The sequence below is a fragment of the Medicago truncatula genome, chromosome 5, assembly GCF_003473485.1.
Source record: "Medicago truncatula cultivar Jemalong A17 chromosome 5, MtrunA17r5.0-ANR, whole genome shotgun sequence".
Lineage (NCBI taxonomy): Eukaryota > Viridiplantae > Streptophyta > Magnoliopsida > Fabales > Fabaceae > Medicago > Medicago truncatula.
This window is the reverse complement of record NC_053046.1, coordinates 20,785,175-20,801,749: the sequence shown is the minus strand read 5'-3', so window position 1 is coordinate 20,801,749 and position 16,575 is coordinate 20,785,175. Positions and strand designations below refer to the sequence as shown.

The 16,575-nt window shown below is 33.8% G+C and overlaps 2 protein-coding genes across 2 annotated transcripts; both read left to right on the top strand.

The window, feature by feature from the left end:
* The first annotated feature begins 7,087 nt into the window (after positions 1-7,087).
* LOC11432576 (agamous-like MADS-box protein AGL80) lies at positions 7,088-7,611 on the top strand. The gene has a single exon (XM_003614238.2). The coding sequence runs from the start codon at positions 7,104-7,106 to the stop codon at positions 7,572-7,574; it is 471 nt and encodes a 156-aa protein (XP_003614286.1). The 5' UTR covers positions 7,088-7,103; the 3' UTR covers positions 7,575-7,611.
* Positions 7,612-14,158: 6,547 nt separating this feature from the next.
* Positions 14,159-14,628, top strand: LOC11436886 (agamous-like MADS-box protein AGL80). Its single transcript, XM_003614237.1, has 2 exons — positions 14,159-14,237; positions 14,285-14,628. The coding sequence occupies exons 1-2, from the start codon at positions 14,159-14,161 to the stop codon at positions 14,626-14,628; spliced, it is 423 nt and encodes a 140-aa protein (XP_003614285.1).
* Positions 14,629-16,575: the final 1,947 nt, after the last annotated feature.

The following is a 16,575-nucleotide window of genomic DNA, read 5'->3' as shown; positions in this document are numbered from 1 at the left end:
GCTTTTTGAACAATGTCTAGCTGTTGGAATAAATGAAAAATCATGTCGGCACAAGAGACAGTAGATGACCAAACATGTTGAATTGAAAACCAAATACCCAACCGCTGCCAGCAATCAACACTCTTGCTGCACTAAAAAAACAAATGTTTTCCATCTTCATCATAATTATCGCAAATAACACAAAATGGAGGAGACTAAACTGTTTTCACAAGTAAACGCATACGAGTCGGCAAGAAATTTTGACATAGGTGCCAAAAAAAGTTTTTAATCTTTGTTGGAAGTTTAAGATTCCAAATTGTGTTCCAATGCCCTAGAATCCTAGGTTTTAACATAGAATCATTGTTATTAATAATCTCTCGATATGCAATGTGCACTGAATACAAACCATTCTTCTCATGTCTCCATGTTCCCGTGTCCAAATGAACCGAAGGCAAAAAAGGGGTATGCAGGATCTAACTCGTTGTTTCGGCATTAAACACATACCTGGTAAAATCCTCATTACACTCCTTTGTATTTTGTTTAAACAAGTGGCCAACAGTAAGGTCATCATCCCATATAACCTACACTTTTGTGACAGGCTGAACAAAAATAGGGTCCTTTAGCCAAGGTTAATTCCATACTGAGATGGTTTCCCTAGTTCCTATACTCCATTTTAACCTATGCTTGAGAACCTCTCTTGATTCCATAAGCTTCTCCAAACATAACTTGGATTATGATAGAAGCACTACAATAATCACTGTGTGGAAAATTATTAGCTTTGAGTAGCCTAGTGATCAGAGAGTTAGGGTTAGTTATCAGCTTCCATGCCTGCTTCCCAATCATGGCCAAATAGAAATCCCAAAGGATCTTGAAACCCATTCCTCCAAAAGTCTTTGGAACAGATAGACGTTCCCATGATAACAAATGCATGCCACGTGAAATTGTAGAGTTGTGTCCCCACCAGAACACGTTAAGCATCTTTTAAATTTCACTAATGAAAGTGCCAGGGAATAAAAATATGTTCATCATGTAAGATGGTATGGATTGTAATACATACTTGGTAAGAATCTACCGCCTTTCTTGTGATAGGCATCTGCTACTCTAAGAGTTGATTTTATTCTAAATTTGATCTTTAACAAATTTGAATGTCGTTATTTTGCTTCTCCCAATAATTGATGGACGACCGAGGTACTTTCCTGTACCTATAACCAGCTTAACACCGAGAATTGAGACTATACGATCCTAGAAATTTGTGGAAGTGTTTCTACTGCAGTACATCTATGTTTTTTTTTTGCAGATTAATCGCTTGTCCCGATGCAGGCTCATATGTGGTTAAGATGTTTTTTTATGACCGTTTCTTCCTGTTCACAAGCTTTGGAAAAAGAAAAAAAATCAATCGTCTATAAAGAGTATGTGCGTTATTGAGGGGGCACTTGTACAAATACGAGTCCCTGTAATAACACATCTTCTTTCAGCATCACTAATAAGGGCAGGCAATCCTTCCGCACAAGGAATGAATAGATAAGGTGAAAGCGCGTCACCTTGTCAAATACCTCGCCCTAGAATTAAAGGCTTAACCTGTACGTTGTTAACCAAAACCTTGTAATCAACGATTCCAACACAAAGCATAACCCATTAAACCCACTTCTCAGAGAAGCCCGTCTAAAGCATAATATCTGGGAGATATTCCTAGTCTAATTTGTCGTACGCTTTATTGATATCTAGCTTAAGAGAAACATCACCTTGTGTCCCTTTTGTTTTGGCCTTTATGTAATGAATTAACTAAATAACTACAAGTATGTTATTAAGGATTGATCTTCCTGGTACAAAAGCGGATTAAGATGAAGAAATACTTTTATCAAGAATACATTTGATCCTGTTTGCAAGAACTTAGCCACCATTTTGTTTACTACATTACACAGAGAAATAGGTCGCCAATCTTTCATGGTTTTCTGAGATTTACCGTTTGGAATTAAAGCTATATTTGTTGAATTTAGATGTGGAGGGAAAGCTCCTTTTTCAAGCCATTCAGACCCTACCTTATAGACTCCTTCACCACACACATCCCAGAAATTGTAATAGAAACCCGAATTGAAACCATCATGTCCCGAACATTTGTCTGCTTGCATGGAGAACGTGGTCGTTCGAAATTATTCTAGAGTTGAAGTTGTTGTGAGGGAATAGTTATATTCTTCAGTAATTGTGGTTGGTACTTTAGAGATAACTGTTGCATGGGTGCTTGGGAGCTTAGTGAACAAATGCGAGAAGTAGTATCGCGCAATTACTTGAAGTTCTTCTTCTTTTCGACAAACTGTGCCATTTGAGTTTTCAAGGTGTTTCTTTCTTTTAGAGGTAGTTGTTGCGTGAAAGAATTCAGTATATAAATATCCTTCTCCGTACCAGAAGGTTTTTCCCCTTCTCATTCTCAGTATTTGACTTGTGTACTCATTTCTCCTATAATGCGGATAGTTTGATTGTGTAAGTCTTGTGTGTATGAGAATTGTGACATGTTTTCCCTATGGAAAACTCTTATTTATACTAAGTAACTGCCTATACAGAAACCGTCGGGCATAACTGCTAGAAACTACCCTAGACATTATTTGAATTTCAAATATTATATCTTCAAGAGTAACTGTTTTTGGCTCGTATATCTGGCACCAACTTCTCTTCGATTTTTCTGCTTGTTTGTCTAAGCTTCTTCGTCAAACGGAAAAGTCTCTTTGAGTTCTCGAACCTGGCTCAACGTCTATGTCGACCTTGATCAGACTTTTCCAAAACTTGAGTCGAACTTGATCGATTGTATTTATTGTAGCCTGTCGAAAATGCAGGCTAACACCAGCCCTCTTGGCTTTAGGAGATAAAATCGTTTATCATGGAAAAGAGTATGGTTGTGAACATATGTTACTTTTACCAAGTCAGATCCGGTTGAATGTACAGTGGCAAGTTAGTTGATGCTAAGCTATAAATGCGATGGACGATGTCCTAAGCACAACTCCCGGAAATGTATGTTTTTCCTGAAAAAATACAAAGAATAAAATATGTTTTTCTTTCGTTACTTGAGGACAAGCAACAGTTTAAGTTTGGGGTTGTGATGACAGGTCATCTTACGTTACTGTTAGCATGTTTTTCATTAATTTTCAGTAGGTTTTAGCAGCAAAAAGGAGAAGTATTAGAACAATTGCCTATGATTTTGGGACTTTTGTAATATTTTCTATATTTGAGTCTGTAATTCTAGTTTTCTCGAAACATAGCAATTTTAGGGGGTTTTTGAAGTAATTCACGAATAAATCATGCAAATCGGAAAATCAAGAACAACTGAAGATTGTCAAAACTTTTGGAAGACAAAGAATGAAGATTCAAGAGGCCTCAGGAGACTTTAGATAGGAAGGAATCTTGTTTCCATGTTCTGAGGCAAGTTATTTGAAGACGAAAACCTTAAAACGACGAAGATCGAAGACTTTGGGCCCGAAAGAGCAATCAAATGCACCTAGGGCATGGAAAAGCATTACCATGCGCCTAGGGCATGGAAAAGTGCTACCATGCGCCTAGGGCATATTGCATGCGCCTCGAGCATGCTTAAATGTGGGGGTGCAATCGTCATTTTATTCATTTTCGTGGGTAAAGCCCGTGTTTTAATCCCCAACCCAATTAGAAAATCTCCACTATAAATACCAACTTTTTTCATTCATAATTTCTCGTTCAGAACTGTGGAAGTTCAAGAGGGTACTTTGGAGCTTCGTGAATTGATTTTCTAGGGTATGTTTTTATCTTTAGTAATTTGTTTTTAGTTACCATGTGTAACTAAATTTTTTTAGGTTAGAGTTCTAAGATGAACCTCTGTATATTTCTGTTGGATATTTATTTAATTTATTTTTTCATTTTTTTATTTGATTTATGCTTTTGTCCATTATAGAGTTTTATTAGGAAGTAGTTTTATTTCTGTGAGAGGTGCAACCCTAGATTAGGTACTTAAGTTGTGACAGGACTTAATATTGCTATTACTAACCGGATGTTTATATCTTGATATTTATATCCCTTTACTGATAACTATCTGTCTAGGAAATAAGTGATTATTAACTAGCCAAAGATGCCATAAGAATTGTTGACCCTAGATCTAGGTACCTAGTGGCTAGAACCCATTGGGTCGTGTGGTGCATTACCGAAGCTAGAAATTAAGTGGTTATTAATTAGGGAAACAAGCACCTAGTTGTCCGAATTAAAGCTATAACCTAGTAAGACCATTATCTTGAAACCTTTAGTAAGGTAGACGTAGATTAGGGCTGCCCGTTTGTAGAACTACTAAGTAAGCTTAGAGAGAGTGTGCTATGAGTGTCCTAAGATTCAAAGATGGACAGACCTAAGGGAACCTTAGCCTTCAATTAAAGTTTATGTTTCAATTACCTTTGAATTAGTAAGACCAGACACGTAAGGATCACCGTGCGATCAGTAGGTGCAGTTAGATATCGGAGGGAAAGGACTAATTAGGTACCCAGTGGCTAAAACCCATTGGGTCAGGTGGTGCCCTACCTATTTAGGAAACTCCCAATGGCTGTATCACTTTTATAGTCACCAGAAGATAAATAAACGCGACATTTATATTACGTATTATCCAACAACGAATATACACATGGGATTCGACGAATCCTAACCGCTGCTTACTTTTATGCAACCAAAATAGGTAAATTCGCTTTGTTGCAAACCGATAAAAATTGTAACTTACTTTTATACCGTCAAACTTACAAAAATAAGTAACAAGAATTGTTCGGACAAAAGGACAATCTCCGTGGATACGATACTCTACTTATCATTTTATTACTTGATGAAAACGACTAGTACACTTTCCATAAGCAAACACATCTAACGTTTTAACACGGAAAATGTGGCATCAATGCTTGAAGAAAGGCTTATAAGAATTGTTTGGTATTTTCTATATCAACAAGATGCTTCTTCTTTTCTGTAGCTCATTCCATAAGAACTCCATAGTTAAGGTTGCTTGACTTGGAGCAACTTTGGGATGGTGACCTTCTGGGAAGTTTTCTGAAAAGCATGCTAGTGAGGACAAAACACGCTGAAAATACTCGTGTTGATTTGTTAGGTCAGTCGACAATCCTGAAAGAAGTTTGGGATGTTACAGTTGGAGGTATCATGTGGATTAAGACTGCAAGGGAAGTCATAGTGATGATTGATAATACGTCTCTAAATGTATATCATCCACAAAGTAATGAGGAAGTTATCCCAAAAAGAAAGGTATGATAGACCTCGACACTCATGATGATTTACTTGCAAGTAAAAAACTTCTCAACATCTAACTAGAAACCATATCTAAGAGGTTAGTGATGACTTATTTTCGCAAGTGCACTAAACTGTTTTCAAGTAATAAAGTAGTAAGTAAAATCATCTCCATAAGAATTGTCGTTTTAACTAGGTTACTAGCTATAATTATTAAAGGAGAAAATAAAAAGTAAATAAAATTGAGTAAATTAGGGGGAAGTTTGCATGCTTAGTTTGATTGCATAAATCAATTGAGTTTGATAGAAGAAAAGTAAATGTTTAATTGCAGAACTTTGTGGTGGTTAGGTTTGAATCCTCTCTATTTACTTATTGGATTAAAGATATGTAATTGACAATTATGAGACCATGGTTCTATTTAATTGACGAGCCAGTAGAATTGTTATGTCCCTTCAGCTGTCTAGTATCACTTTATAATCCACTAACCTCCTTCTATGCACAAGATTTACATTTGTCTTTTATTAATTTAAGTTTTCATAAAACTTCATCAATAAATTTTCTCTAATCCATAGATAAATTTTGTAACTTGTTTATGTTTCTAGCATCCTCTGAGTTAACGAAATCTTGTGAATGTTTATATTATCTTTTAGGCTTAAATATGCTTTTCATCCATGTAATTATAGGCCGTTTGATTTTTCATTCCTAAGCTTACTAATCCTCCCATTTTGCCCCTGTAAAAGTTAATCATTTGAAATTTCGTCCCTCTTCCCGGTTAATCACTGCCACCTCATCAAATTAGCAAAAATGGCATGGGAATTGACAAAAATACCCCTAACTTATAATTAAAATAATTTACCGAATTTTTTTATTATATAATTTTAAAAATATATAATCTGAAATTTTTGAAAATAACTTTTTTGAAAAAAAAATGAAATAATTTTTCACATAATTTTAAAAAATATATAATCAGATTTTTTCGAAATTAATATTATGATTTTTAAAAAAATCAGATTTATTAATAATTTTTGAAATTATATATTCAGATTTTAAAAAATTATATAATTTTCTATTTTTTACATATTTCAAAAAATTATATTTTTTTAGAATTTTTTTATTTTTTAAAATTATTTTCAGATTTTTTTTATTTATAAAAACAATTTTCAGAATTTTAAAAATAAGCCAGGGGTATTTTTGTCAATTCCCATGCCATTTTTGCTAATTTGATGACGTGGCAGTGATTAACCGGGAAGAGGGACGAAATTTCAAATGATTAACTTTTACAGGGGCAAAATGGGAGGATTAGTAAGCTCAGGGATGAAAAATCAAACGGCCTATAATTACAGGGATGAAAAGCATATTTAAGCCTATCTTTTAATATGTTTTTGTTTTTTTAGTCAAACATATTTTTTCCTTAAAAAAATCGTCAAACATATTTATATTTTTAGTTATACTTTACCAAACATGTTATAGTCATTAAAATAATCATAAATATAGTAATTAGTCAATATGATCGAATGAATTTAATAAAGAAATTTTTTATATCTTATATATTTAGCAACTAGTCAAAATATATTAATAGATATAGTAACTAGTCAAAGAATAAAAAAAATGATAAAAAAGTTAAGTTTATAGCAATCCTCAAATTTTATTTATAGTTAATTGTTTATTGAAATAATCATCTTTAATATAATTATTTTAGTAAAGTATATTAAACACATAGATTTTGTTTTGACTACTAATAAACACACACGTGCGTGCTCGCGCGCGCACATACACACACCTGTATTTCTTTGACATAGCTCATTATACATTATATAACCCACAGGGTACTGAAGAAATAATGCAAAAAATATTATAATTCCTCATTTCTTTCTTTCCAGTTGCATCACAACGCCATGACTAGGAAGAAGGTAAAACTTGCTTTTATCTCTAATGATTCGGCAAGAAAGGCAACCTACAATAAAAGAAAAAAGGGTATCATCAAGAAGGTTAGAGAACTCACCATTCTTTGTGGTATTCCAGCATGTGCTATAATTTCCAATCCTTTTAGTTCCAAAACAGAGGTGTGGCCAGATCTAGAGGGGGCCAGACAGGTGATTGAAAGGTACCAGAACTCATCAGTGAAAGATGAAACAAAGAATATGAACCAAGAGAGTTTCCTATTACAAAGGATTACTAAAGCCAGAGAGCAACTTCAAAAGCAAAGCCATGACAGTCGTGAGAAGGAGCTGAACAATCTTATGATTGGGTGCATGAAAAATAGAAAGCTACCAGATGAATTGTCTGTTTCTGAATTGAAAGACTTTGATAAGCTTATTGAGAAAATTCTGAAGGATATGGATAACAAGATTGATGCACTCGGTTGATCAAATTAATTTTTCTTAAACTTAAGAGACTTTATGTTGTGATTTTGATCAATGTTATTTTAATTAAAGTATGATTGTTGTTTAGAGAGGCATTACCTTTGTTGTTAAGTGCATCTGAATAAAGCTCATGGATTTTGAATAAAAAAAAAATTGTTAGATAAAATAAGTAGTAATATTCACACACAAACATAGAGATATATATGATATATCTAGTGAGAATGTGTTTGTTAAGTAAGAATGTGAGAATGATTTATCAACCATTAGATCAAAATAGATTTTTCAGATCAAAAGTCTCAATTAAAATAACACATGTGCCTTTCCATACTCTCTATCTTAAACTTGTTTACCTTCACTCCTTCTTCAACCCACCTTCTTCCCTCCCCCAACCCACTATCACATGAATCCTTGAGCTCTATATTATTCAATTAAAAACACCATCACATCTTTTTTTAATGTATGAAATTCGATTTGGTTTTTATTTTTTGTATTGTTGTTTTAGTTGCCTGAGATTTTAATATTTATGCGGTGACAAATAAAAGTGTTTTCCTTTTGCTTATCCATCATCTCAACAACCATTTCCATTGCTACTAGAATTCAAAACAAAAGTTACGGCGGATTTGCGGTCATTTTGGTTTAGGGTTAGGATTAAGAATTATTAAGGTTTGGGAATTTTTTTTTTTTTTTTGAAAGGAGGGTTTCGAAATTCTGACAATTGGAACATAGTGGTTTACTGATTGATGAATTAAAACCAATTAGAACATAGTGTTGTGTATTGATGAATTAAAACCAGTTAGACATACAATGTTGCAGTACGGTGGATTGGAGAAGATGAGAAAGTGAAAGGTTCTGTATTGATTGAGTGTGGAAAGACATATGTGTTAATTAAAATTGAGTTTTTAATCTTGACCATTTATTACAATCTAATGGTTGATAAACCATTCTCATGTAACAAACTCAGTCTCACTATATATGAGATATGATCCGTTGACACCAGGTGTTAATGGATTCGTTGACACCAAATCTGAACCGTCTATCTATTCATTCCAAAGTCACAAATTATTGGTGTAGTGAACTAGCGTGAGTTTTTCCTCTACCTAACGTTCTGTCATTGAGTGTGTTATGAGAAACAAGGGAAACAAAGTAGCAAACGGTGGAAGCATGTGTCATGTTCATGGATTTCAATTACACAATAATCAAGTTCTGCCATAGCATGTGTTGTCCTTTGTAAATTCAGTTTTAGATCTATGCTAAGAAAAAAGTGCATCGTGTATAAGGATTATAGCTATGTAAATTCATCAAGGGATGAATGATGTTGCAATGAAGCCATGTTGTGAATCTAGGAAAGCTTCTGTTTTACTGTCATCCTCTTCCATGATTTTTCCATTTTATGATTCTCCATATTCAGAAGAACACTAACGAATTTCAAAATCACGTTTCCATAAAATTGCTCATAGAGATTTTCCATATTGATTGGCGAACAAGAGGTTATTGATAAAATTGATCTCCAATCTATAAATTAATGATTTTAAAACGATAAAATTGATACCCATAAAATTAATATCCAGTCGATTGGAGAAAGAATGAGAGGTTATTGCTCAATGAGATTTCCAATATGTAAAATAATGGTTATGGTGAGAGAAAGGATGAGAAAAAATAATACAAGAGAAACTAAGGTGTATAAAATAAATTTGATGTCACCTTGCACTATTAAGTGAATAATTAATAGCCTAAATTAAACTAATTTAATGGTTGAGATTTGGTGTCAACGGATCCCGATTATATATATATATATATATATATATATATATATATATGGTTTTGCTAATATACACCTATTCATTTTTATGAAGGTGTGCATTAGCAAGGTGCGCCTTTTTTAGTTGGATAAAAAAACTAACATTTTCTTTCTAAAAGCAACTAAAGTAACGGGTATATTGCTAATTTAAAATTTCTTATTATTTTTAAAATCAAAATCCTTTTCACTATTTTCCTTCCTCATTTCCTTTCTCTCTCAAGCTTTTCCTCCACCTCCTCTTTGAATCATGTTTCCTGTACGTTCCCTCTACATAGTCAATTCCATGAAGACATCACAACTTCTTCTATTTAGTTCTATATTCGTTTTCATATTGAACTCAAGAGGTCCTTTCATTTAAATTGATATTGTTCTCCTATGTTTTACATTAATACTAAAAATGAGTTGGTAATTTGGTATAATCTACTATGTGTCCTTTTGTTTTTCAAATTTTACCATCGCCTTCTTTCATAAATTCACTATAACTAATTTAACCAATATGAGTAATCTGCAAATAATATAGAAAGAAGATGAGGCATGCTCCCAAAGAAGAAATAAAATGGCAACACGATTTTTGCTCCTTTTCAAAGTAATAATGAATGTGTAGATAAAGAAGGAGGAAGAGCGAAAATCCACACGCAAGAGAACGAAAAATGAAAAGAATTCCGATTTAAAAAAATATATAAAATTTTAAATTACCAGCATACTCATTACTTTAATTGCTTTTAGAAAGAAAATGTTGGTTTCTTTGTCCAACTCAAAAAGGTGCAACTTGCTAATGCACACCTTCATAAAAATTAATGGGTGTGTATTAGCAAAACCCATATATATATATATATATATATATATATATATATATAAAGCAGCGAAATAATTTATCAACATCAATTAAAGTACTTTAAGGTCTCAAACCAAAGTTTACTAGTCAAGACTAAAATAAAGATGGAAGCAACTTCCAGCATCATCGTCCCACTACCTTGCAGCTGAAGCTTCTCAACATGAGTATCTATACTCCCCCCCCCCCCCCCCCCCCCCCCCCCCACCCCACCCACAAGTACAGACACCATTAATGGACAACAGGAAAGAGTAAACCAGCATACCATGCACTATTGACTTCACTAATTGAACCCTACCCATGATGGATAGAAGAACTCCTTTCCAAGTGGCAAGCTTCACCTTAATGCGATCAACAATAGGTTGGAAGTGGATACATTTAGGCTTACCTTGAAAAATAGGGCAACCTAAATACTCAAAAGGGATAGAGCCAACCGCAAACCCGGACAAATGAGAGAGCATATTTCTTCGAGAAGCAGTCATAGCCCCGGTAAACAATTTACTTTTATCAAAATTTACCAGTTGACCGGAGGTGTCCGAATAAATTTTGAAAATATTGAGCAAACATTTGATATTCTTCCTTGAGCCAACACAACAAATAAAAACATCATCGGCATAAAGAATATGAGTCGGGAGGGATAAACCTCGACAATAAGACATAGGCTGCAAACAATTATTAACCCGCTCCAATTCAAGATAGCGACTTAAACATTCTTCTGCAATACAGAATAATAACGGGGAGAGAGGGTCTCCTTGGCGCACGCCTCTAGTACAAGAGAAGTAACCCACGACTTTGCCATTCACCAAAATAGAGAGGTGTGCTGATCGCAAAATAGATAAAATCCAGTCACAGAATATACGGTTGAAACCGAATTGCTTTAGGACCGCCAATAAAAAATCCCAGTCAAGGGTGTCGAAAGCTTTGCGGATATCCACCTTAATGGCAATATTACCACCAAATTGCTTCTTTGTCAACAAATTGATCACCTCAAAAGCAAGAATAACACAATCCGAGATATTGCGGTCTCGAACAAAACCCCGTTGTTGAGGAGAAATGATTCGCATACAGATCAGTGCCAGTCTGTCAGCCAAAATTTTTGTAATGACTTTGAATTGAAAGTTGGCTAAAGCAATAGGTCTAAAGTCCCCCATGGAGGCAGCACTCGGGACCTTCGGAATAAGCACCAAAATATTAGCATTAAGATTCGGAATCAAAGCCCCCGTGTAAAAAAACTCTTGGACCGAGCCAACAACATCCACACCAACAATGTCCCAAAAATGCTGAAAAAAATGACCCCCAAAGCCGTCAGGACCCGGAGCGCCGTCTACATTCATATCAAACACCGCATTTTTAATTTCCTCAAGAAGAGGCATAGCAATTAACATTGCATTCTCCTCCCTCGAGACCAAATTCGGTATCACTTTTGCAACCAAGCCATTATCAACACAATTGTTCACGCCTCCAAAAATATTTTGAAAGTATGAAAGCACATGATTCTCAATCTCTGTAGGTTCCGTAAGTCGTACATTACCATCATGAAGTAAAGTAATCGGCTTGGAGGAAGATTTAATGCGGGCAATACGGTGAAAATAAGCTGTATTCCTATCCCCATAAATAAAACTTTGATTTCGTGCTTTTTCTCTCCAAAATTGATCCTGAAAATTCATAGCTTTTGCCAAAGTTAATTGAGCTTGCAACTCTAATGTGTGAAGATCGGAATCCAAGCCAGAAACATCAATCAAGTTCTGAATTCTATTAACCTCATCAGCCGCCAACTTGACCTGTCTCTGAACATTACCAAAAACCGTTGTATTCCAAACCCGGAAGGCATTCTTAACATTGAGCAATTTTGAGTGAAGCTTGTGCATACCTGATCCAATCACTGGTTTTTGCCAAGAAGACAGAACCAATGGTCGACATTCATCATGGGATGTCCAAGTTTTGAAGAATTTAAAAGAGCCAGTCCGACGAACCACTAAAGAATCCATATGGAGCAGCAAAGGGTGGTGGTCAGATTGTGTTCTCAGTAGGGCCGTACAGGAAGTGCCACCCCAACAATCCAGCCAAGCTTCATTACAAATGGCACGGTCGAGACGCAAAAAAACTGAATCTGTATCTAAGCGGCCGTTGTTCCAAGTATATTGTACACCGTTTGTATTCAGATGAAGTAACAGATTGGCATTAGACCAAGAAAGAAAGTCATTACAAGATAAAGATTGAGGCAGACGTCGACCCCTCTTCTCATGAGCCCCTAGAACCGCATTAAAATCCCCAACAAAGATCCAAGGAGCTATAAAATTATTTTGCAACATAGTTAGATCAGCCCATAATTGTCTGCGTAAAAGATATGATGTACTCGCATAAACTCCAGCAATATAGGTAGTAGTGCCATTGTAAACATGTTCCAGCACCAGGCACTGAGATGAAGAAAAAATGACAGTAAAAACCACATCCGGACCCCAAATCGCCCAAAGGTTAGGAATAAGAGGGTCCCTTGTATTGACACAGTAATTAGTAACTCGAATATTATTCCAAAACAAGCTTGGGATTGAATCATACAACACCATAGGTTCAGCAATAAATACTAAAGAAGGAGTATTTAAATGACACAAGTCTGAAAATGCTATCCGGGAATCATTGTTACCGATCCCCCTAATGTTCCAAAAAATAATCTTCATTGACAATTACACATCACTGACAATATGCACCATGTTCAAACATCACCATTATGACAAATGTTATTCATTAATTTTATCAGTATGCATGTGGTACCAATTCTACTCATCAATTTTTGTATGTCAGAGTTGTGTTACTGAACATACACTCATCAATCTCATCAATTTCGTAATAATACATGATGCATGTGGAAAATTCATTAACAAAAATACACAAGAAAAAATTACCAATAAATCAACATCATAATTAGATTTATGTCATCAAAATTCATCATCATAAATAAGGACTATCTCATCGAAGCTCATCATCGTAGAAGGATTATCTCATCAAAACATCATCATCATCATAAACAACGTTTGACTAATATAAACATCGTCATAAATAAAGATTATCTCATCAAACAACACATCATAAACAATGTTTAACTCATCAAAACATCATCATAAATAAAGATTATTTTATCAAACACCATCATCATAAACAAGGTATAACTCATCAAAAATGAATATTATCTCATCAAAATTCAACATCAACCCAATATTTAACTTACCTGTTAACGACACATTATCACAGTTTATTCATCTCCTTTAACTCATCATTTTACCACATTATTTGATCTCTTCAATGATAAATTTTTAATACATTAACTCGTCTCACCTTTAACAACTTACTCGCAATCATGACTTTAATAAAACCTAAAACTTCGTCTCACATTTATCATCTCCTAGAACCTCAACCATACCCATAATCATAGCATGATTTTAACTTAAGATCTTTATCTCGCCATATTATTATTCTTCCCATTTTCAATTATCTTAAATGACCACACCCTATTTTTCGTTTATTTTAATCTTATACTCTTTTATATGACAATTATCATTGACACATTACTACTTTAAGAACATCACCCTCATCCTCATCCATCATCTTAAAACACTATCACATACTTTCAATTATAATCGTCTTAAACTTCTTTAGCTGAATTTCATCTTCAACTCACAATTTCTCTAAGGAAATCACTTCTAAAACACTTAAACACACTTCCTTCAGTTAGGAAAAATAATATTATATGACGAAGTATCAATTAATAATAAACATATGGCATATATTTGTCATGATAAATATAAAAAATCGTACAAATATTAGTCATTGATATGTAAAAAAATAAAAGTGAAATATTTGTTTGACATAGCTCATTATAAAACCCACAAGGTACTAAAGAAATAATGCAAAAAATATTATAATTCCTCATTTCTTTTTTTCGAGTTGAATCACAACGCCATGACTAGGAAGAAGGTAAAACTTGCTTTTATCTCTAATGATTCGGCAAGAAAGGCAACCTACAATAAAAGAGAAAAGGGTATCATCAAGAAAGTTAGAAACTCACCATTCTTTGTGGTATTCCAGCATGTGCTATAATTTCCAATCCTTTTAGTTCCAAAACAGAAGTGTGGCCAGATCTAGAGAGGGCCAGACAGGTGATTGAGAGGTACCAGAACTCATCAGTGAAAGATGAAACAAAGAATGTGAACCAAGAGAGTTTCCTATTGCAGAGGATTACTAAAGCCAGAGAGCAACTTCAAAAGCAAAGTCATGACAGTCGTGAGAAGGAGATGAACAATCTTATGATTGGGTACATGAAAAATAGAAAGCTACCAGATGAATTGTGTGTTTCTGAATTGAAAGAATTTAATAAGCTTATTGAGAAAATTCCGAAGAACATGGATAATAAGATTGATGCACTCGGTTGATCAAATTAATTCGTCTTAAACTTTAGAGACTTTATGTTGTGATTTTGATCAATGTTATTTTAATTGAAAATATGATTGTTGTTTAGAGAGGCATTACCTTTGTTTTTTAGTGCATCTGAATAAAGCTCATGAATTTTGAATAAAAAAAAATTGTTAGATAAAATAAGTAGTGATATTCACACACAAACACATAGATATATATGACATATCTAGTGAGAATGTGTTTGTTATGTAAGAATGTGAGAATGATTTATCAACCATTAGATCAAAATAGATTTTTCAGATCAAAAGTCTCAATTAAAATAACACATTTTCCTTTCTATACTCTCTATCTTAAACTTGTTTACCTTCGGTCCTCCTTCAACCCACCTTCTTCGCCCAACCCACCATCAAATGAATCCTTGAACCCTATATTATTCTGCCGTGACACCTTCAATTCAATTAAAAACTCAATCACATCTTTTTTTAATGTATGTAATCTGATTTGGTTTTATTTTTTGTATTGTTGTTTTAGTTGCCTGAGATTTTAAATTTATGTGGTGACAAATAAAAGTGTTTTCCTTTTGCTTATCCATCATCTCAACAACCATTTCCATCGCTACTAGAATTCAAAACAGAAGTTACAGCGGATTTGCGGTCATTTTGGTTTAGGGTTACGATTAAGAATTACTCCCTCCGGTCCTATTTATAAGAGAATTTTGGGCAACAAAAATTGATGTATCTAGTTAAAAATTCAGTCCAAATACATTCACTTTTATTGACCTAAATTTCTCTTATAAATAGGACCGGAGGTAGTATTAAGGTTAGGGAATTTTTTTATTTTTTTTGAAAGGAGGGTTTCGAAATTCTGACAATTAGAACATAGGGGTTTACTGATTGATGAATTAAAACCAATTAGAACATGGTGTGGTGTATTGATGAATTAAAATCAGTTAGACATACAATGTTGCAGAACGGTGGATTGGAGAAGATGAGAAAGTGAAAGGTTCTGTATTGATTGACTGTGGAAAGACATATGTGTTAATTAAAATTGAGTTTTTAATCTTGACCATTTATTACAATCTAATGGTTGATAAATCATTCTCACATTCTTACGTAACAAACTCAGTCTCAATATATATATATGGTTTTGCTAATACACACCTATTTATTTTTATGAAGGTGTGCATTAGCAAGGTGCACCTTTTTGAGTTGGACAAAAAAACTAACATTCTCTTTCTAAAAGCAATTAAAGTAACGGGTATATTGGTAATTTAAAATTTCTTATTATTTTTAAAATCAAAATCGTTTTCATCATTTTCCTTCCTCATTTCATTTCTCTCTCAAGCTTTTCCTCCACCTCCTCTTTGAATCATGTTTCCTGTGCGTTTCCTCTGCAAAGTCAATTCCATGAAGACATCACAACTTCTTCTATTTAGTTCTATATTCGTTTTCATATTGAACTCAGGAGGTCCTTGCATTTAAATCAGTATTGTTCTCCTATGTCTCACATTAATTTTAAAATTGAGTTGGTAATTTGGTAATTTACTAGGTGTCCTTTTGTTCTTCAAATTTTACCATCACCTTATTTAAACAAAAATCACCATAACTAATTTAACATATATGAGTAATCTGCAAATAATATAGAAAGAAGATGAGGGCAAGCTCCCAAAGAAATAAAAATGGCAACAAGATTCTTTTCCCTTTTCAAAGTAATAATGAATGGGAAGATAAAGAAGGAGGAAGGGCGAAAATCCACACGTAAAAAAGAGAGAGAAATGAAAAGAATTATGATTTAAAAAAGATATGAAATTTTAAATTACCAATACCCATTACTTTAATTGCTTTTAGAAAGAAAATGTTAGTTTCTTTGTCCAACTCAAAAAGGTTCAACTTGCTAATGTACACCTTCATAAAAATGAAAGGGTGTGTATTAGCAAAACTCATATATATATATATATATGTGCT